This window comes from Canis lupus, chromosome 18 (assembly GCF_003254725.2).
Source record: "Canis lupus dingo isolate Sandy chromosome 18, ASM325472v2, whole genome shotgun sequence".
Lineage (NCBI taxonomy): Eukaryota > Metazoa > Chordata > Mammalia > Carnivora > Canidae > Canis > Canis lupus.
This window is the reverse complement of record NC_064260.1, coordinates 54,686,482-54,707,374: the sequence shown is the minus strand read 5'-3', so window position 1 is coordinate 54,707,374 and position 20,893 is coordinate 54,686,482. Positions and strand designations below refer to the sequence as shown.

General features: G+C 59.0%; 1 protein-coding gene across 7 annotated transcripts in view; it reads left to right on the top strand.

Annotated features, from left to right (window-relative positions):
• Positions 1–20,893, top strand: part of DAGLA (diacylglycerol lipase alpha) — a 61,707-nt gene that overhangs the window by 34,962 nt on the left and 5,852 nt on the right. For 2 of the 7 annotated variants that reach the window (XM_025445765.3, XM_025445764.3), the window contains exons 2-17: positions 2,091–2,229; positions 2,629–2,840; positions 4,185–4,286; positions 4,735–4,873; positions 8,033–8,120; positions 10,163–10,297; positions 10,845–10,922; positions 12,643–12,767; positions 15,650–15,803; positions 16,209–16,292; positions 16,398–16,475; positions 17,048–17,128; positions 17,903–18,045; positions 18,371–18,439; positions 18,776–18,848; positions 20,115–20,311. In XM_025445765.3, the coding sequence (XP_025301550.1) occupies positions 2,135–2,229; positions 2,629–2,840; positions 4,185–4,286; positions 4,735–4,873; positions 8,033–8,120; positions 10,163–10,297; positions 10,845–10,922; positions 12,643–12,767; positions 15,650–15,803; positions 16,209–16,292; positions 16,398–16,475; positions 17,048–17,128; positions 17,903–18,045; positions 18,371–18,439; positions 18,776–18,848; positions 20,115–20,311 (1,853 nt within the window). In that variant the 5' untranslated portion in view covers positions 2,091–2,134. Of the gene's footprint in view, positions 1–658; positions 953–1,041; positions 1,744–2,090; positions 2,230–2,628; positions 2,841–3,776; positions 3,817–4,184; positions 4,287–4,734; positions 4,874–8,032; positions 8,121–10,162; positions 10,298–10,844; positions 10,923–12,642; positions 12,768–15,649; positions 15,804–16,208; positions 16,293–16,397; positions 16,476–17,047; positions 17,129–17,902; positions 18,046–18,370; positions 18,440–18,775; positions 18,849–20,114; positions 20,312–20,893 lie in introns of those variants that run through there. The other 5 variants (XM_025445763.3, XM_035701536.2, XM_049096525.1 and 2 more) reach the window with 5 other exon arrangements.

Genomic DNA, 20,893 nt, shown 5'->3' with positions numbered 1-20,893 from the left:
CTGAGGGCAGGAAGGGCAGTGCTGTGTGCACATGCGAGGCTGTGTGTCTGAGTTTGCAGGTGTGAGTTGAGTGTTCGCCTGTCTAGACTCCCAGAAGTGAAGGGTGGGGACGAGAGGCGGGTGCTCCTCCAGGCGGTGGGGGAGGGCCTTGGGGGGCACCTGAGAGCAGGATGTTCTGGGCTGCTGGCAGAGGCCTGACCTTCCCCCTCTGGGAGGGCACTCCCCTTCAGTTGCTACCGCAGGGGTGGGGTTGGATTAGTGCTTAGATGGGGATTGGAGCTGCGGCACCTGCTGGGACCCCACCAGCTGACCTCCCAGTAATCTTGTTCATGTGAGGGGGCCCCCTGGCCCAGTATTTTTAAGAGGAGCCACCTGGAGACAGGGAGGGGCTGTAGAGAAGCGGCGGCTGCCACCCCAGCTGTTGGTTGTCCCACCCCAGCCTGGCTACGGACCCACAGTGTCCCTGCCCCTCCCGTCCCAGGCCCGTCAGCCCCTTGTGAGGGACTCACATCCCCTGTTGGAGCCCCAGACCCCCACCCCCGCCCAGCCACCCCACCACGCAGCTCCCTCCCGTGCTCTTGATCCTCTTCCCCACTTCCCAGAATCCGTGCTTTGACTCCTCCTTGGAGAGAGTGGGATGATGTCACTTCCTGAGGGGGGGAGGAGTAGGCACGACCCCGCCAGGCTAGCCCGCCCGCCAGCTTGCAGGGAGCAGCCTGGCAGCCGCTGGCTAAAGTGGCTGCACCAGGGAGACAGAGACAGAGGCGGCCCAGCCTGGACATGCCGGCGGGCCACCCGGCCCCACGGCCCCTCATCCAACCTGAGGGCCCTGCCAACTGGCAGGGGGACACTTGGTCACTTGCTTCCCGAGTGATGCTGGTCTCTGAGGACACTTGCTTTCCCCGGAGCTGCCACCGGGGAGAGGAGGACTTGCCGCCCGCCTCTGAACCAGGTGCCGTGTAAGCCTCTGGGCCTGGGGGCAGGTGCCCACCAGTGGGGTGCCCACCCCCACAGCAGGGGTTCCTCTGCACAGTTCAGCCCAGGTGAACTGGAGCCCCCCACCAATATCTCCTAGACCAGCCTCCCCGGGGGGAGCCTTCTGGTCTGTAGTGCTGCCCTTGTTCCTAGGGCTCTGGGGCATGGGGGCCCTGGACTCCTGAGTGCTCCTTCTGAGCTGGCCTGTGGCTAATTTGAATTCAGCAGCTTCAGAGAGTTTTGAACTGGGCAGCAAAGGCTGAGTGGCTCGAGGTGGGCATGGGAGGTATGTTGCCAGGAGGACGGGACATCCTGCAGGACTCATTCACTGCCCTTCCAGCAGAGGGGCTGGGTGGCCCCAGTCACACCCCTGCCGTGGATCCCAGCTGTGTCCCTCCCTACCAAGAGGCATAGCTGTGGTTGGGCATCTGTCTGATGAGTGTGAAATCAAGTCATAGAGCATACTTCCTGGGGTCCAGCCAAGCAAGAAACTGGACCTCATTCAACAGATCTTTACTGAGCACTTGCTATGTGCTGGGCACTCTCCTGCCTCCATACTTGCTAGATCCATGCATGCCCTTACCCTCATCTCCCCCAAGGTCTTCTGCCTTCTACCGGTCTTAATCGGTTTGTGCTGAGGGACTGGCTCATGCTTGGTGTGGGAAGCCCCCACCCTACCCCCAAGGACTACATGCACTCGGCTGGGTCTCCTTAAGAAAAGGCAACAGCGGAGCTGGGGGCTCCCCTGATCCATGTAGGAGGCAGAAGGTGAGCCCAGGTCTTTAATGGAACTGAGCAGTTACTGTTGCAGTAACCCCAGGGAGAGCCGATCCCAAAGGGCTGGTGCCAGTCTTTGGGGGCAAGAGTCCCTCAGGGTTAAGTCCTCAGGGGAAGCCCGTCTCTGGCTGCTAAGGTTCTTTATATTGGCTCTGGGGGGCAGACGGGGTCGGAGGTGGGTCTTGCCCAGGCATGGATCAGCCTTTCCAATAGCCTGGAAGCACCTGGGCTGTGGGGCCTGAGAGATGCTTGTGTACTGGGCACACCTGGCTAGGACCGTGGTGGCCCTGGATGCCACAGCAGCCCAGGCAGCCACAGGGTCCTCTGCTATCTTTCAGGAGGTGAGCACCAGGCCCGCTGAGCCTCTGCAGAGCTGCCAGCCATGCCCGGGATTGTGGTGTTCCGGCGGCGCTGGTCTGTGGGCAGTGATGACCTCGTCCTGCCAGCCATCTTCCTCTTCCTCCTGCATACCACTTGGTGAGTCTTAGGGCTGTCCCACAGGCCTGGAAGAAGGCTTTCTGGCCATTTGTCCTGACCCTGCCATGCTCCTGGCTCCTAGGAGTTGGTGTCTGGAACACACACCGATTAGGGAGATACCTGCGTGGAGCCCAGAGACCCTGCCTGACCACCACTGGACCTGGCGCCATCACTGGACAGGGCTGCCACTGCCCTCTCCCCACAGCTGGCAGCTGAGCTCCCTACTCTCACTTCCCTGTCCCTGGCTGCCAGTGTCCCCAGAGGCACCAGATACCAGGTGGATGGTGGTCCTGAGCCTGAAGCAGTTGAAGCCCTCCCCCTGCCGAGTCCTCCCAGCTGGCCAGGGACTGTGGGAGGTGCCCAGGCTGCCCGGCCCCCCTCATGTGTGCATCTCCCCAGGTTTGTGATCCTGTCTGTGGTGCTCTTCGGCCTGGTCTACAACCCAAATGAGGCCTGCTCCCTGAACCTGGTGGACCACGGCCGCGGCTACCTAGGCATCCTGCTGAGCTGCATGATCGCCGAGATGGCTATCATCTGGCTGAGCATGCGCGGGGGCATCCTCTACACGGAGCCCCGCGAGTCCATGCAGTATGTGCTCTACGTGCGCCTGGGTAAGGGCCACCCACCATGAATGGGGCTGCTCCAGACCACCCCCACCTCCTGCTCCTCTTGGGCTCCATCATTCACTCAGCCAACATTTGTGGGGTATATGCGATAGGCCAGGCCCTGGGCTGGCACCGGGTCCAGCAGCAAACCAGCAGACGTACTGGGCTTGTGTTCTAGACCAGGGGTGGGCAGACTGTGACCTGAGGGCCACATCAAGCTTTCCATCTATTTTTATAAATAAAGTATTATTGGAACCCAGCCACACTCATTCATTGATGTACTCACTTGTCTCTGGCTGCTCACGCGTGACTGCAGAGAGCTGAGTAGTTGTGCCAGAGCATAGGACCCACAAAGTCTAAAATATTTACTCCGGCCTTTACAGGAAGAATTTGTTGGCCTCTGTGCTTCTCTTCTGCTACTTTGAACTTCTTCCCCAAAGAGCCCCCTTTCTCCGGAAGCCCATCAGGGGGCCAGATCAGCTCCCTGGAGGGCCAGCCCATGTCTACTTTCCGGGCTTGGGTTCCAGCTGCCCCTCCCAGTCTTTCCTAGCAACACTTCTGTCCACTTCTAGGAACTGTGCTAAGCCTTTCCCCCTTATTAACTGAGGGAGGAGCATTATGGGTTCGCCTTTATGGATGAGGAATCTGGGCTCAGGGAGGTTAATTAGCTCCTTCAAGGTTACATGGCTAGTGTGTGTGTGTGTCAGAGCTGAGATTCAAACCCAAGATGTCTGTCTCCAAAGCCTGGACTCTCAGCCACCACAGGCACTGCCTCTGGAGCTGGGTCCCTAAGGCTGTCCCATGCCCCTACCCCACTGGCCTAAGCAGGGCTCCTCCCTCCTCCTGCCCCAAGGGCTGGAGCCTCCTTCTGGGAAATAGCAGTCTCCATGAGATGAACACTCTCTCAATTCTCTGCAGTCCTGTAACGCAGACGTTGTCACCCCATTTTACAGATGAGGAAGCGGAGGCCCAGGGAGATTAGGTAACTTGCCTAAGATATGTCTGATACCACCAGAGTTCATGAACATAATTCTAAAATCCTGAAAGAACAGAGAAATGCCTCTTTGTCATCTGCTTTTCCAGTCACCCTCTCAGGGAGGCGTTGGGGGCCCTGAGGGCACGTAAGCTAGCAGGACAGAAAGGTGGTGGGGCAGCCACACTCCCTGGGCCCCATCCACCATGAGGCCTGTGCCGGGGGTGGGGGTAGGGGTGGGGGGTCGGGGTCTGAGGCCCCTGCCACAGAGCTGGCTGGAGGCCCTGCGGCAGGAGGGGCCAGGTGGAGGTCCCAGGACCCTTCCCTGGCAGGCCAACCATGGCCGTCCTTCAGCCAGGGCCCTGCTCTCCTCGCAGCCATCCTGGTGATCGAGTTCATCTATGCCATCGTGGGCATCGTCTGGCTCACTCAGTACTACACCTCCTGTAATGACCTCACTGCCAAGAATGTCACCCTCGGTATGTCCCGCCAGCCCAGGGGTAGAAGGGACAGGTCAGTTTAGAGAAGGGGAAGCTCAGGCACCTACAGGGGGGCAGCGTCTGTGAGGATGCTGGGCAGGATGGTGGCTGAGGCTGTGGGCTTCATCCTGTGGTCTGCCATCCTCCCACAGGGGAACGGAGTATGTGGGGGAGGGGGGGCAAGAGCAGACACAGCGGCCCAGGGCAAGAGTGGAGGGCCCCTCAGCTCCTCACCAGAAACCCCCAGAGCTGCCTGCTTATGTGTACCAAGGCTGGGCCTCGGGGGTCATGGCTCAGCATGGGCCAACCAGGTGGCCAGAGGCTGGGGCCAGGGGCTTTGGAGCCCTGTTGGTCCCCAGGAGCTGATGATGATGGGGAGGTTTCCATCTTGAGCCCGGGAGGTCACCCCAGCACCCCTGCCTCTTGCCTCCCACTGCTTCCCCCGCAGGGATGGTTGTCTGCAACTGGGTGGTCATCCTCAGTGTCTGCATTACTGTCCTCTGCGTCTTCGACCCCACGGGCCGCACCTTTGTCAAGCTGAGAGCCACCAAGAGGCGACAACGCAACCTCCGCACCTACAACCTTCGGTCAGTTGGCCTGCTGGCAGGCGGGTGCCCCGTGAGAGAGGTGCGGGCGGGTGGGTGGAGCTGGCCCCGGGCTTCCCACACCACCTAGCGACTTGTGTGGGCCATGGGCATCCGTTACGGTCTTAGCCACTCCCTGCCTCTGTTTCCCAGTCTGGAAAGTGGGAATAGTGGCAGCTCCTGTCTCACACTGCTACCACGAGATTGAAATAAAGTACGTGTTCATTAAATGGTGCCATTGTGACCCCTGGCACCATCTTCAGTGCTCTTAGCCACAGCAGTCATTGTAGCAGGAAGCATGCCTGAACCAAGCCAAGCACCGTGTGTACTAAGTGACAGCAGTTCTGGGATGAGGCTGTCAGCATCATCCCCATGATACAGACAGAGCTGGGACATGGAGACATTATGTGACTTGCCTGAGTGACACAGCTGGTATACAATAGGGCTAGGCTTAAGCCCGGGCTGTCTGGCTTTAGGATGCTTGCTCCTAACCACTCGGCTAGGCTGCCTCTAGGATTAAGGGGGCTGGAGAAGATTAATCAAGGAAGGCTTCCTGGACAGGCTAGGTTTTGCACGGTGTTTTGAAGGAAGGAGAACACTGTGCCATGGTGAAGAAAATGAGACTTACAGGGTCACAGTAATTCTTGTTTAGTGAAAGAAAAAGACTGGGGCGGGGGAGTGCTTCCGAGGGGGCATGGTGACTCTTGTTAATTGAGTTTCTACTATGACTTAGGTCCCGTCATGAGCCCTTTCCCACCATCAATCCATTGGATCTTTTCGCTGACCCTGGCGCCCTCAAGAGACTCTTCTACTGATGAAGGGTCCAAGCTCCACAGATGTTGGGTGCAGACCTGGCTCTCCCATCTCCAGGGCAGGGCAGTCCAGGGCCCTCAGCCAGGGCCCAGTGGGAACTCTGTTCACCCCACCCTCCTGCGGCTCTGCTTTCAGCTCCCCTCGGGGCCTCCACGTCAGCTTGGCATTGCAACCAGAGCCATACCCGCTCCTGGGCTGGCCACCTCCCAGCCCAAAATACCAGATCTTGGAGCCAAGGCCCCAGAGCTCATTTTCCCTCCCGGTGGAGCAGGCCATCAGCATTCATCCCATTTTGCTCATTCTGAGCATATGCCCCCACCTGACCTGGTTTCTGGGCTTCTGGGACCCTGGGACAAAAAATCTCCCCTCCCTGACTCTGGGTAATTGCCTTTGGGGCCCAGGGAAGCCAATGCCTTTGCAGTTGGGGGGCTGTCATTTTAATAAGAAAGTTTTCCTGTGGTTTCAGGCCCTGTGAGGCTAAGAGGCCTCAGAGCCCACAGCTCCCACCTGTTGTGTTTTCTTCAGCTCCCCGCAGGGGTTGGGAGGACAGCCTAGTCTGAGGCCTGGTGAGGGTGATCACCTCTCAGGCTGATCTCAACTGGTCTTCCCTTGGCTCTGAATCCAATAGTTTTTCTAACAAGGACATTTTTAAGCCTGCCTGCCCACCCTTCATCCTCTTCCAGGTTTGGGGACATGCACAAGCCTCATCGTGCCACACCGACAGGTTATTTTATCATCTGGAAGTCAGAAAGCTGCTTAAGTCCTGGCCCCTCTCTCCTTCCAGTGAAATCTGGTAGGGTTTGGGAGATGGGTTCCTCCCAGCTTTACTTCCTGGGAGCCTTGACCATGATCTTTGCAGGGGTGTCTGCCATGCCTTTGCTTTAGTGAGCCCCAGGGAAGAGGGGTGCTGGGTCCACGAGCTTGCTGTCCAGCTTCGGTATCTCTCGGACTGTGTTCTCTGTAGCCTAACTGATGCATCAGGCCAAACCTGTCCCTGGCTCCATCTGCCTCCTGGTGGGTGTAAGGAAGAGGTGGTGCAGGAAAGTGCACAGTCAGCACTTCCATCAGCCAGAGAGGCCTAGCAGGAAATACTCTCCAAAAGTTTAAAAGTCCATTCGATCAGGAAGGGTTAAAGAGTGTGATGTTCTGGGATGCCGGCTTGCCAGCATGTTTTTCCTTCATCAAGCTCTTGGCAGGTGGGATGTTGGTGTATGATGTAAGGCTGCCCGAATCCCTTAGAGCTGGTAGATTGCAGAAGCAGAAATTCCCTTGTACCCTCCTACCGTTTCCTAACCCCTCCTCTAGCCCTAGAAACTCTGTGGCCTTCCCTGTCCTTGGGGCCCTGCCTTATGGAACCAGGGCTGTGTGAAGCAGCCCTTAGCTGCAGAAAGACGGCAGCAGGCTTGGGAAGGAGGGCCTGGCCTCTCACTCCTGACGGATACTAAGTGCCTTGCAGGCATTCTGGGCCACCCGTGCCTTCCCCTACTGACCACCAAGCATCAGCATCTGAAGGGACTGGAGGGAGGAGAGGGCACATGCCACAAAAGCAAACCAGCCTCTTCTCGTTCAATCTGGAAACTTAAGTATTTAATGTTGGGTTTCTTAAACTTCTGCTCAAAACACATGGGCTTCTGGGCACCCAGCATGGGAAGGGCTTCTGTGGAGAATCGGCCAGCAGCTCTGCCTTTGGGTGCAGACTCTTGGACACCTGACTCCGTGTCAGAGCAGCTAGACACATTGGGGCTGGAGTGCAGGAATGGACAGGCACCAGCCATGCAGGTGAAAGGGGCCCCCAGAGGCGGCCTTGTCCCCTCTGATGTCACAGATCCAAGGAGTTGGAAGATGGCAGAGCCCCCTGTGCCTCTTAAACTTTTCCCGAATACAGAAAGGATTAGGTATCTGAAATCCTTTCAAGGAGAGCATGCCTGTCCAACAGCTCTGCTCCAGCGAACTGACCGAGAGGCCCAGCACCCTGCTGGGGTATCCCAGGGCTTGGGTTAAGCCGTTGGACACCTGCACCACAGGGCAGCCCCCGATTTGGGCTACCACCTCTGAAGCCCCCAGGGAATGCAGGTGTTCAGTCCACCAAAGGTTGGGAGCATGGCTGACCGTGTGCCAGCCTAGGCCAACAGGGGTCCCCTCAGGGAGTGCCATGCTGGCTGACGTGTCACCTGCTCACTGGCCACCCAGCTTTGGCCAGGCCCAGGCCTGTTTTCTCCTAGACCCTCTGCTGGGGCACCATTGGTGTGATCCTGGGAACAGGCTGCCCTGTTCCCATCACATCTAGGGCATGGCTCTTCTGGTCCCGCCCTCTGACCTCACACATACCAACTCTCTCTCCATTTGCAGGCACCGCTTAGAGGAGGGTCAGGCCACCAGCTGGTCACGCCGGCTCAAAGTGTTCCTCTGCTGTACTCGGACGAAGGATTCCCAGTCAGTAAGTCGCATCCCCAGGCTCACATCCTGCTGTCAGCCACTTAGGAGCCCTCACTCCTTGGCAGAGCTGGGGGTGGGGGTGGGCAGGGCTACTAGAAGGGTACTGGGTTTTAAGCAGGAGCAAGGTGACAACCTGTTATCCACTGACCGACTCCCTCCAGCATGTGAAACAGCCAATCCCTTGCTTTGGCAGGGGGACGGACAAGTGCCAAGACTTTTCATCCACCCCCTGGGAACCCAGAGCCTAGTTTAGGAGAGCAGATACTAAAAAATCAGGGTGACCCATATGCAAAGCAAAGCAGCGTGTCACCAGCTGCAAATGCCTCTGGAAGATCTGTCGCAGCTGTCAGGTGCTGAGCCCCAGACACACACAGCTGGCACTTCATACCTGGTGCTCAGAGGAGGAGCCAGAGGGGCCCGGTCTGTCAGTGCCAGGTTCTCCAAAGGAAGGCAGGCTCAGCCAAGGGTGGCTCCTGGAGGGGAGGTAGGGCCCTTGGGGTCCTTGAGGCAGAGCCACTGGTGCTGGCAGGGCCCTTAGAGACCACCTAGTCCCTACGTTCACCTGCCCCTCGTTTTGCAGATCAGACAGCTAAGCCCAGAGAGGTGGTTGACTTGCTCAGAGTCCCACAGCTAGTTAGTGGCAGAGCCAGGGAGGTCAAGAGACAACTCCTCTAAGCCAAGACAGCAAGTGCCCTCCATGAAGCCATCGGAAGCCTGAGTGGCTCCTTCCCATCAGCAGCCTCTGGTGAGCTCTAGAGTGAGTAATCAGGTGTAAGAAATCCCCCCTCTCCCTGAAGGCTCCCTGGTGGGTGGAGAGGGGGGTCTAGGGGGATACATCCCCCTTCCAGGGCACAAGGCAGAGTTAAGGCTGATGTTAGTAGAGCTTGGAGAAAAGGCAGGACATTGCAGGGAGGGATGGCCCAGGATCTGAGTCCTGTCAAACACTGGCCTGGGGATCAGGTCCAGCCCAGAGCATGTTTTGATCACTCTGTGCTGTGTTGCTTAAAATTTGAATTGAGTGCCAGCATGAAAAATCAGGGCATTCATATACAGTTTCATTTTTCTGGATCTGGCAGTGTGGGCCCCTTGCGGGGCAGTCAGCCGGAGCGAGTAGTAGCTAGCTCCATTTGGCCTCATTAGGCCTTTGAGTTTGCAACCCCTGATTTTTCTTCTCTTACAAGTGCCAGGCACTCAAGAGCGAAACCCAGCAAGAGAACCACTTGCCATGAGTTTACTCCCATCACAGCCTCCCCTGACAGGTTAGGGAAGAGGCTCCAGACTTGCACTTGGACTCAGGTGGGAAGGATGCTGAGCACATGGACGGGCCTGGCTGCCTCTGCCTATGTGCCTCCTGCATCCTGCCCTGGGCTCAGGCTGGCCCGAGGACCAGGCTTATGGGGAAGCCAGAGGGGCCACTGACCCAGCCTCACAGCCTCCTCCAGTCACATCACGAGGGTCCCTGAGTCTGTAACTATGGGGAGCTGGGGGAGAGGGCCTGACACCCGGAAGCTCAGCCCTCAGGAGGCCTTTCAAGGTCACAGCCAGTGGGAGGTGGGAAGAAACTCAGCGTGGGGAGGCAGCAGCCAGGAGCTCAGTTTCGGCTTCTCTGCTAGAGAGAAAGGCGGAGGAGAAACAAGCCAGGCCGAGCAGGCCTTGATTCCTAGTGGCTTGGGAAAGAACAGGAAATGGCTCACGTTGGCATCTGTGCGTGGTAGGAGGTGATGGTGAGTGCTGTAGGAGCTCTGAGGACAGAAGAGGGCCGGGAGGTGGAGGACGGACAAGGTTGGTGGCTGTCCCAGACAGCTCTGGCCAGGTCTGCGGAGGCCAGGAGCCCAGGCTAGGACCCTCGGGGTCACGGCTGTGGAAGGCCACATGGGGTTGGGCCTGGCTTGTGCCGTGCAGGTGCCAGGGGCAAACTGGCACTGGGCCCACGGCAGACCCCCAGCATGGAGGGATTCACGCCCCATCTCTCGCCCTCTTTCCGCTCCCCTGTCCCTGCTTCCCACCCCCCCATCCCCCCACCCCCCGCCCCGGACCTCACAGGACGCCTACTCAGAAATCGCCTACCTCTTTGCCGAGTTTTTCCGAGATCTTGACATCGTGCCATCCGACATCATCGCAGGCCTGGTGCTGCTCCGGCAGCGGCAGCGGGCCAAGCGCAATGCCGTGCTGGACGAGGTGAGCGCCCACCCTCCTCCAGGCCTCTCCCCACTGCCCTGCTGCCACTGCTCCTGCTCCTCAGGGTCCCTCAGGTTGCCCCCTGATGTCAGCTCCCCTTCCTCTCCCCCCGGCTCATCCCCTCAGCAACCCCTCCTGGCCTTGGCTTGAGCGACTTCCCTCTGCTGGGCCAGTCACAGGAAGCTTCTAACCACAGGGCCCTCCTGAATGATGCTCAGTGCTTCACCCTTCTGCACCTGCCTCCACCCCGACCCCAACACCCCAATCCTAGCTGAGGTCTCCTGGCATTCCCTACAAACCATGTGACCTTCAGCCTGGTCAGAAATGCCCCAGAAGCAGGGGAAGGGCGGGGGGGGAATTGATGCTTATGGTAGAAGGGGAGCAACTGGAAATGTGAGGAGACCTCAGATTTGAGAAGAACTAGAAACCACACCCTCCTTTGGGTGTTCAGGCCCTTGGGAAGCAGGCAGAGCCTGGGGGGCCTGGAGCACCTTTCCCAGCCACGCACCTGGACCCGGAGCAGCCACCTCCACGCATGGTTTTACAGGCGAACAACGACATTTTGACCTTCCTGTCTGGGATGCCAGTGACCAGAAACACCAAGTATCTCGACCTCAAGAACTCGGTTAGTCAAAACAGCCCGGGGCCCCTCTCCCTGTGCTGGGGTGGCCTGAGGAGAACACCTGCCCAATCCCCTGACAGTGCAGGCTACATCTGCTCCTCCGTGAAGCCTCCTGCAGCTCTCCATGGAGCCTGTCTCCTCAGTTCACACCCCTTCCCCCTGAGGACTGCCCCCATCACGTGGCTTCCATGGTCAGAGCCCTGGAATTGGCTTCCCCACGCTCAGCATGTTTGGTTCTGGCCCCTTGAGACTCTAAAGTGCCTCAAAGGGGTGAGCTGCTTATAGGGTTGCTGCTGCTGTCATCCTAAAAGGCAGCATGACATAACTCATTGGCTTCGAGCTCGTCTGAGCAACGGAACCTCTTCTCAGGCATCTGTACTAGAAACCCAGTGTTTCCCAGGGAAAGGTGGGGCCGGTCTTCTGGCCCAGGGAGGGCACTGTGTGGCCTGGGCTGAGACTGGCCAGTGGCCTTAGGAGCAAACTGATTCAGGGATGCATCAGCTCCGCCACCGTCACTGTGACCTTGAGCAAGTCCTCCATCCCCTCTGAGCCCGTTCCTGCATGGGTCATGGTGCTGGGCACACCTTCCACCCAGAGCTCTAGTGGGGAGGACCTGAGCCATTCTGAGTCTACTATCTCCATCGGGACTTAATAGGAAGGATTCCTCCCTTGTATCCAAATCTCCTAGAAAAGCCTCCAGTCTCTGCCTGTTCCCACCACCCAAGGCAGGTGTGTGTACCCCCGCTGCAGGTGGCCCAGTCCAGCTCCCGTGGGTCACTCTGGGCTCTCTCCCCACCTGAAGGGGGAGGGGGCGGAGGTGGGCCTCAGAGCCCTGAGGTGCTGGAGTCCCTGCCTGCCACTTGGGTAGATGGGCCAGCACCCCACCCTCCAGCCGGAGCAGCTCCGACCTGCAGGGAGGATAATTGCCTTCTCCAGCTTGTTCCTAAAGAGCAGACAGAGCTGGCCCGGGGAAGCTTCCAGCCCTCTGGGCCCTTATTAAGGTGATACTTATTGCACTTCAGAAGATGACTAATCACCTGTTTTAACTTTTACAAGGTGACTAATCCCCCCTAAGTGCAGGAGCCCTCCAGTGCCTGGCACGCCCAGGACACCTGTGCCTCCTGCCTCCTTTGGGCTGATGACAGGAGCCAACGGCCTCAGACACTGGGTTTCAAACTGGCGCCTTTCTCGGCAGAGATCCCAGTCGGCTCCAGATGTCCCTGGGGAACCAAATGAATCTCCCCAGCTTTGCAGACAAAGAACCTGCAGGCTGAGATAGGGTTGATGACTTATCCCATCACCCAGTGTCTACAGGGTCAGATACCCCCCAGCTGGAGGGCCCAGGGCCTCTCAAGGCTAAACTTCCCTTGCCAGGCTTGATTGTGGAGGAGGGGTGATTACCACTCACCCCTTCTCTAGAAAACAGGCAAGGAAATCGATCCAGTGCTCCGAGTGTTTTTCTGTCCCCAAATCATTAATTCTGAGGTTGGAGCATCAGTACAGGTCCCAGGAGGCTTCGTGCTCTGGTTGCATGGAGATAATTAGGGAAATGCAATTATCATCTGGAGGAGCAGCCCTTCCTCCAAAGCAGGAGCAGGGTCAGGCCTGCAGTCCTTGGGGAGGCTAGAAGGGCCACTCCCTCCTCCACCCAGGGGAGCCATTCGGCCTACAGGCCGTAGGCAGGAAGGGCAAGAGGTGACCGCCTTTGCCTCCTTTCTTCCAGCAAGAGATGCTCCGCTATAAAGAGGTCTGCTACTACATGCTCTTTGCCCTGGCCGCTTACGGGTGGCCCATGTACCTGATGCGGAAGCCTGCCTGTGGCCTCTGTCAGCTGGCACGGTCCTGCTCGTGAGTACCCCTGCCCCATCCTTCCAGCTGGCCAGCATGTGTGGAGGAGCAGAGGTCCTGAGGCTGGGCCAGCCTGTGTGAGAGTCTCCCGAGACAGACTGTGCCTGCCCCCACCTCCCCTGTGGTCTGAGGCCTGCATTGCTTCTCTTCCCCACCACCTCTGGGCCTCGACCTTTCTAGTTCTGCATTCTCCTTAGGTGGGGAAGAGCTCAGGCTTTGGGATCACACAGTATTTGGCTTGAATCCAGACTTTGTCACTTACCACCTTGGGCAGGTCACCCTACCTCTGCAAGGCTCAGTTTCTTGATCTGTAAAATGGGGCTGGCAATACATACCTCCTGGAGTTGTTTTAAGAGGATTCCATGAGAGTCACCCAGCCTCTGGCTCTGCTAGTTCCCTCCTGTCCCTATCTGCCCCACTCAGCCACTCCCCTCTACCTACATCCTTCTTTCTGCTGTTCCTGACCTGTGCTCTGCCTTTCCCAGTCCATGGAGGCCTCTAGAGGGCATCGAGAAGGCCCTTTAGTGAAAGACTTTGAAGCTCTTCACAGGAAATTGGCAAGGCACCTGCCCCAGACCTGCCCACAAGCCCCATCTCTGGGGGCCGGGTGGACCCCCTGCTTTCCTAAGTGGGCCAGAGGAGGGCACAGTTCCAGGAGGGGAACTGGGCTTGGCGTCTCCACTCTCAGCCCAGCCCAGCCCAGACAGAAGGAAGGCTCCCTGGCTTCCTGGTCGAGAAAGGGTGGCACCCCATCTGTGACACCCCTGCTGCCACTGGGGCAGCCACACCCTTCCTGCAGTGCTCTTCATTTCTGGGGAGAGCTGGGTGGCTCTTGGGACCTTGTTCTTCCCATCCCCCAGTGACTCACAGAGTGAGTGGACCACCCTCCCCATGCCTTTCCACAGCTGGCATTCCTCCCAGTGTCCTTGGGCATCCCTGCCACTGCTGAGGAGCTTCTCAAAGTGAACACCAGACCAGGAGTCTGGAGACCTGGGCTCTGATAGGCCCTGCTCCGTTACCACTGGGACGGTGGGGACAACATCTATGCAGGCAGTGTCTGTCCCGCCGGCCCGTGTGGTATTTCAGAAGCCAGGGAACGGCTGGTAAGCTGGGCACTCAAGGTGATCTGCAGACAGGAGGGATGCTGCTGTCCGTCAGCTTCCCAGGGCTTTGAGGAGAAAGAAGACCATCCTCGAGTCCTGGTGTCTGTCCCTGAAGACACCAGTGGTGGCCACATACCAACTGCCTGAGAAAAGGAGTTGCTCGCAGACCCAGGCCAGCCCCCACTTGGCCCAAGTCTGTGGGAGCAGCCCCAGTGTGTGTTGAAGTGGTCACCCGCCCCAGGCCCGGTAGCTTCCAGGGGCTGGAGTTTTCTCAGTGAGGCCTCTCTTTTTTGGGGAGTATGTAACAGTCCCTTAGGTACTGCTTGGGTGAGGACAAAGTTCTCAGCATCACCAAAACTCAGGATTCTTAATAAAAATCTCCGCTGTCCTCTCAAGACAGCGGCCTGCAAGGTCTGGCTCCAGGGCCCGATCTGCTGGGTGCTGACTCCCCCTGGTGGCCTGAGGAGCAGCTGCACCCCAGCAGGGTGCCCCCTCCGATGCTCAGCTGTTCATTTGGAGGAACCTACTATGTGCCTGGGGCTGGGGCTAAAGCTATAAACCAAGCAGAGCAAACCCTGTCCCGTGGAGCCACTGCCTGGTGGGGAGGTATGGACAGTACACAGACCAGGACACATAGCCGGTAGGAGCCATGGACGCTTTGGGGAAAAACAAGCCGGGTGTGTTGTCAGGCTGGGGAACTCTGGCAGGGCGCTGGCTGTGCTAGAGAAGGTATCCAGGTGGACCTCACTACAGCATCTGAGCAGAGGCCCGAAGGAAGGGAGAAGTCCTGCCATGCAGTCTGGCCGAGGCATCCAAGGGCTGGTAGGAGAGCCAGTGTGGCTGGAGGGAAGTCGGGGTCAGTGAGCCAGAGCACTGGGGCCAGAGGGGGAAGTGCCATTGCCCCTTGCAAGGACTCCAGCTTTTACAGTGGTTGAGAAGGGCGTCACTGTCGGGTTTTGAGTGAAGTGACGTGGCTTGACTTACATCTCAGAGGGTGACTCCAGCTGCCAATTGAGAATGTCAAGGGCAGGACACCTGGGTGGCTCAGTGGCTGAACGTCTGCCTGCAGCTCAGGGCGTGATCCTGGTCCTGGGATCGAGTCCCACATCAGGCTCCCTGCAAGGAGCCTGCTTCTCTCTCTATCTGCCTCTTTCTTTGTGTCCCTCATGAATAAAGAAATAAATAAAATCTTAAAAAAGAGAGAGAGAGAATGCTGAGGGCAAGAGTAGATGAGGGAGACCAGCCAGGAGGTCACCACAGCACTCCAAGGCAGAGATAATGGTGGAAGGGGTGGGCACGAGGGAAAGTGGTTGGAGTCTGTTCTGAATTTGAAGGCAGAATGAGCTGGTGACAGGCTGTGGGATGGGAGGTGGGACGAGGACCTGAAGCCAGCTCCAAGTACGGGGCTGGGCAATGAGCAGCCAGGCATGGAGGGCTCAGGGAGCATGCGGGGGGCGGGGGGGGCTGGTGGGGACTGGGACCTGGAAAGATGACATGGGGGCATCTGGAGGCTGGGAGCAGGGCAGGTGGTTCTGTAGCTCAGAGGCGGTGCTTAATGCCAGAGACAGTGTCACTGTGGCCAGGGATGAGCCAGGGAGGCCACCAGTGAAGGAAGAGCAATCCAGGGGTGAGGTGGGGAGAGGGAGAGGCCCACCAGGTCCCCTGCTGCCAGGAGGCCAAGTAGAGTGAGGACTGTGGGACTCCTCGAGGGAGGTTCGAGAGAGGCTGGTGGGGACAGTTGCCCCCGGGGCCTCTGAGCCCCCTGCCACCCCTTGCCAGGTGCTGCCTGTGTCCCGCGCGGCCCCGCTTTGCCCCAGGAGTCACCATCGAGGAGGACAACTGCTGTGGCTGCAATGCCATTGCCATCCGGCGTCATTTCCTGGATGAGAACATGACTGCGGTGGACATAGTATACACCTCCTGCCATGACGCGGTGAGGGGCCACACGTCCTCCCCAGCCTTTGTCCTCTGTGGTCACAGGGGCAGGTGGGGCTGGGGCCTGGCCCCCCTCCCTTCCCCACAGCCTGGCCTGCTCCCCCTCTGGGGCTAGGAAGTGGTCCCGGACCCTACACCCAGCCCCAGGGCTTCTCAGCCCAGCCTTCTAGGGGACGGGATGGAGGGACTAAGCAGTGAAGCACTGTGGGGGGGGGCGGGGGGTGCGGTCTCTGTAGACTCTGCAGGCAGGACAGCAGCCATCAGGTGGGAGGGGAGCTGAGAATGCAGGGTCGGCTGTGTGCCAGGTGGGGAGGGATTCCTTGGCCGGGAGACCTGCTTAGGTCACTGCCCAAGCCTGGCCCCATCCCAGGGCCATTTGGCTCACAAGCCACCCTCATCCTAGGTCTATGAGACCCCCTTCTATGTGGCAGTGGACCATGACAAGAAGAAGGTGGTGATCAGTATCCGGGGAACCCTTTCCCCGAAGGTATGCTGCCCATGGCTCCCAGCCCACCCCTCCCAGTGCCCAAGGGGTGTGCCTCTCCCTTTCTGTCCTCCTCACCCCACCCCTCACCTGTCCTCTCTCCACAAGGATGCCTTGACAGACCTGACTGGTGATGCCGAGCGCCTCCCTGTGGAGGGGCACCATGGGACCTGGCTGGGACACAAGGTACTCCTCCTTCGGAGCCCCTGAAGCCCCTTGCCTTCTCTCCTCCCCTGCCAGCACTCAGACCCATCCTGTCGTTGGGATGGGGGTTCCCCCGGGAGAGATGGATCAGAGGAGTCTGGATTCATCTAGAAGGTCCACTGTGCCCCCCCCCCCGCCCCCCGCACAGTCCTGCCCAGCCCAGATCCTGTCCCAGAGGAGCCTGAAGAGGCAGCTGGGAAGAGACTGACTTACGTTACACACACAACTCTTTTGAGCCTCAGCTTTATCACCTGTGAAATGGAAATGATGTGGTAAAGTGTCCACAGCCCCCACAGCCAGGTTGCTAGGAGGGCCAAAGGGGAAACAGTTGGGACAGGATTGGTGAGTCTCCAGTCGCTGGTTTTGCTGGTCTCTAAAAGACCTCCCTCCCAGGGCACCTGGTGGCGCATTCATTGAAGCGTCTGATTCTTGGTTTCGGCTCAGGTCACGAGCTAAGGGTCATGAGACCCAGCCCTGTGTCAGTCTCCTCGCTCAGCACAGAATCTGCTTAAGACTCTCTCTCTCCCTCCCTCTGCCCTCCCCCTGACGCCCAGGGAATGGTCCTCTCGGCTGAGTACATCAAGAAGAAGCTGGAGCAGGAGATGGTCCTGTCCCAGGCCTTTGGGCGAGACCTGGTGAGGCATTTTCCCTGCCAGGGAGCCCTGGCCATGCCAGCTCTGCCTCCCGCAAGGCAACACTGGGGGGCAGGGTGCCTACATGGTGGAGCTTCCCCCACCCCCTCTGACCCCTTCCTCTTTTGTACAAGCATTCCTTGGGCTCCCCTGTCCAGCCCCACCTGGTTATGAGCACCTACTCCATGCCAGAACTGGAACAAAAATGGCTCTGGCCAGGGGCTTCAAAATACCAAGCAGGCAACAAAGAAAAGTAATTACAGAGCCCACAGGAAGGAAGGGTGTTGGTTTGGTGGGAGCAATCTGGATCCTGCCCACCACCTGCTCCCTGGGCAGGCGATCCCCAAGGTGCTGCCAACTGCCCTTCCCAAAGCCAGGTAGTCCCTGGCCTCAGGAGGCCCCAGTCTGGTTGTTGGGGCACAGAAATTGGGGCACGCGAGCAAACGATTGTAATAGAAGAAACTCTCCCTGGAATGTACATTTATCACAGTGAAGCGTAATCACCGTACGTGAAGGTCTTCCACCAGTGTAGATGCTGCGAGCCTCTCCCGGCAAATCTGAAAGTGCTTCTCCAGGGTGATCCTCTGAACAAGATTTGGAAGGATGAGTAGGAGTCTGTTAGAAGGGTCTCCCCAAGAGGTTACGCCTGTGAGTCTAGGTCGGCTCTCCCTCTGCCCCGGCAGCCACACAGCACAGTGTCAGGATCGGGAAAGAACCTGACTGCTGTCAGCCCTCCACTCAGCGAGGCAGGGCTCTCCGCCTTCTCTTGGTTTTCAGGGCCGAGGAACCAAACACTACGGCCTGATTGTGGTGGGCCACTCCCTGGGTGCAGGCACCGCTGCTATCCTCTCCTTCTTGCTGCGCCCCCAGTATCCTACCCTCAAGTGCTTTGCGTACTCCCCGCCAGGGGGCCTGCTGAGGTGAGTAGCCTGGGGCCTGAGAGTTGGCTTGGGTAACAGGAGGGGCAAAAGACTTGGGAGCTGGCCTGGGCAGTCTGGCTTCTGGTCTGGGGGCCTGGGAATGGCCTGGTAAGTGGAGGGAGGGGTGCTCTGTCGAATGCCAGGCAGACTCCAGATCTACACCCGGTAAACCCTCACTGGTAGGAAGGTGCAACAGGGAACAGGCAGCCCAGCCTGGCAGCTGTGGGCTCCCCAGAGGGCCTTGAATCCAAACACTCACTACAGGAGTGCTGGAGCAGGGCCCCGTCACCACCCCTGCCTGAGCACCCCCTGGCTTCCTTTGCAGTGAGGACGCCATGGAGTACTCCAAGGAATTTGTGACGGCTGTGGTTCTGGGCAAAGATCTTGTCCCCAGGCGAGTCGCAAGTCACAAGTGGCTCCCTCTCACCATGTCCTGGCCAGCTGTTCCTCCTTCCTCAGGGCCTCTTCCTCGGATTCCCATCTCCCAGGGGGATCCCAGAGCCTCCAGAGCGAGAGGACAGGTGGCCCCACCCTGCTTGGCCTCCCTTCCCTGGCTAGGTCCTGCTAAGCTGCAGACTCACCCCTACCCGCCCCTCCTACCCTGTGACCCTGGTGGCATGGTCTTCTCGATTCTGTGGCTGCCGTGTGCCTGCCCCGCTGCCCCCACGCCCCATACCTCTCCTGGTCCCTGGCCGGGCCAGGTTGATACCCAGCTTGCTTCCTTCCCCAGGATCGGCCTCTCCCAGCTGGAAGGCTTCCGCAGACAGCTCCTGGACGTCCTCCAGCGAAGCACCAAGCCCAAAGTGAGCCCCTGCCCCTCTGTCCTGCTTGGGCATGCTGGGCCTTGGGCACCTCATCTGTCTCATGCCTTGCCTATCCCTTGGCACAAAGCACAAGAGGGCCCAGCCATGAGAGGCCAGGCTGGGTGTGGCTGGTGTCCCAGGAACCCCAAGCCATCAAATTCCCAACACCTCCAGGCGCATCTCACCTCCCCCACCGCCCTGTCCTTGTACAGAGGGGGAAACCGAGGCCCAGAGCGGGCAAGGGACTTGCTTTTACTCACACACACTGTCAGGACTGGGACCAAGGGCTCCTGAGTCTTGGCCCCATCACCCAGAGCTGCCTAAAGTCAGGGAAAAGCAGGCCCGAGGCTCGGTGCTTCAAGCTTATGACAGCAAGTCCTCTGCTGAGCCCACGGCAGTTCCCCAGACTCCACAAGCCTGGATGCTCCCACTGGAGGGGGGCTGGGTGCAGTTTGTTGCGATGTTCCACTGTGGCTAAGGAGAGGCTCAGCCATGCCTCAACCCTTATCAGGTGTCCGAGGACACAGGGGCCTCTTCCTGTGGCAAGCTGGCCTCAGTGTGCCAGGCAGGCAAGGGTTCTGTGGCCAGGGGCCCCAAGGCAGGCGGGAAGGGACTAACTTGGACCAGCATGTCCTCTGTGAGCCCCAGGCTGGCCCCTGCCCCATTAACCATCATCTCTGCCCAGTTTGGACTGTTCCTAGTCTTGGTGCCCATGACCTTCCAGCAGGCAGGGCCACGGGCCAGGCACCAGTTGGCAGGGCGGGCAGGGCAACAAAGCCTTAGGGGGCCAGGCCTGCCTGCAGGAGTCTGGTTCCGGAAGGTAGAACTGCTCCTGTCAGCCCCAGGCCTGTGCGCTCGTCAGGCCCAGGAGGCCAGGGGGCTGGGAGCCAACCCAGACGTGGCCAGGCCTCATAGGTACAGCTGGACTAAACTTCGGGCTCTGCAATGTCTCCAGTGAAATGACCTAGAACAATCCTTTCCCTTTGCTGGGCTGTTTCCCCATCCTCCAGATAAGGCCTCCAGCCCTGTTCTAGCCCTAAAATTCAACACTGTCATGTCACCTGTCCTTGGCATCTTTTCAGCCATCATGGCCACCATATGCCTTGGCCAGTGCCTCTTCAGGAGGGCACTGTTCTTCCCATGTCCCACGGCCATCCCAGCTCCCACCTGTTACCTCCGAACCCCCTTCTGAGGACCCTTCTGCCGCTGCCCACCCAGCCAGCCCTGCTCAGCTCTGTCCTCATCTCCCCACCTTGCCCTGCACAGTGGCGAATTATTGTGGGGGCCACCAAATGTATCCCCAAGTCGGAGCTGCCCGAGGAGGTTGAGGTGGCCACCCTCTCTAGTACACGGCTCTGGACCCACCCCAGCGACCTGACCATCGCCCTGTCAGCCAGCACCCCTCTCTACCCACCCGGCCGCATCATTCACGTGGTCCATAACCACCCAGCAGAGCAGTGCTGGTAGGTGCTGCATGCGATCCTGGGCAGCTGGGGTGTAGGGGATGGGGCTGTGGTCCTGCTTTGTCTCCCCCTGGGACTGGGGGCAGAGGCTGGGAGATGATGGCCTAGGACGCAGGGGCGGGGGTGTCTCCTTTGGGCCTGGAAATGAAATAAAAGACCAGTCCAGAGCAGGACCCCAGGCTCTTCTCTTGACAGCCCCAGCCTTTGTCCCCAGTGTCAGGCCTTCCCTGGTGTCCCCACTTATGGTCCTTTTCAAAGCAGATGCCCTGGAGGGGTCACCCTGAGACCTCAGTGGTCACTTGGCATCCCCTCTGGGATTAGTTGGCAGCAGGGGGGGCGGGGAGGGTGGTAGGAGAGAGATGTGGGCCAGTAGTACATAGGCCTCTCCCACTTCATACTTTTTCAGAGGGTGGGGCTTGGACCCTCTGGCCCAGTGACAGAAGGCTTGTGGGCCGGGCCTCTCCCAGGCACAGGCAGGTAGTAGGGTGTGTAGGGACTATGGCTGAGGCTCATCTGACATAAATGTTCCTGGGCAGCCCTGGGAGGGCTTTAGCGCCACCTTCAGCCGAGGGCGTGATCCTG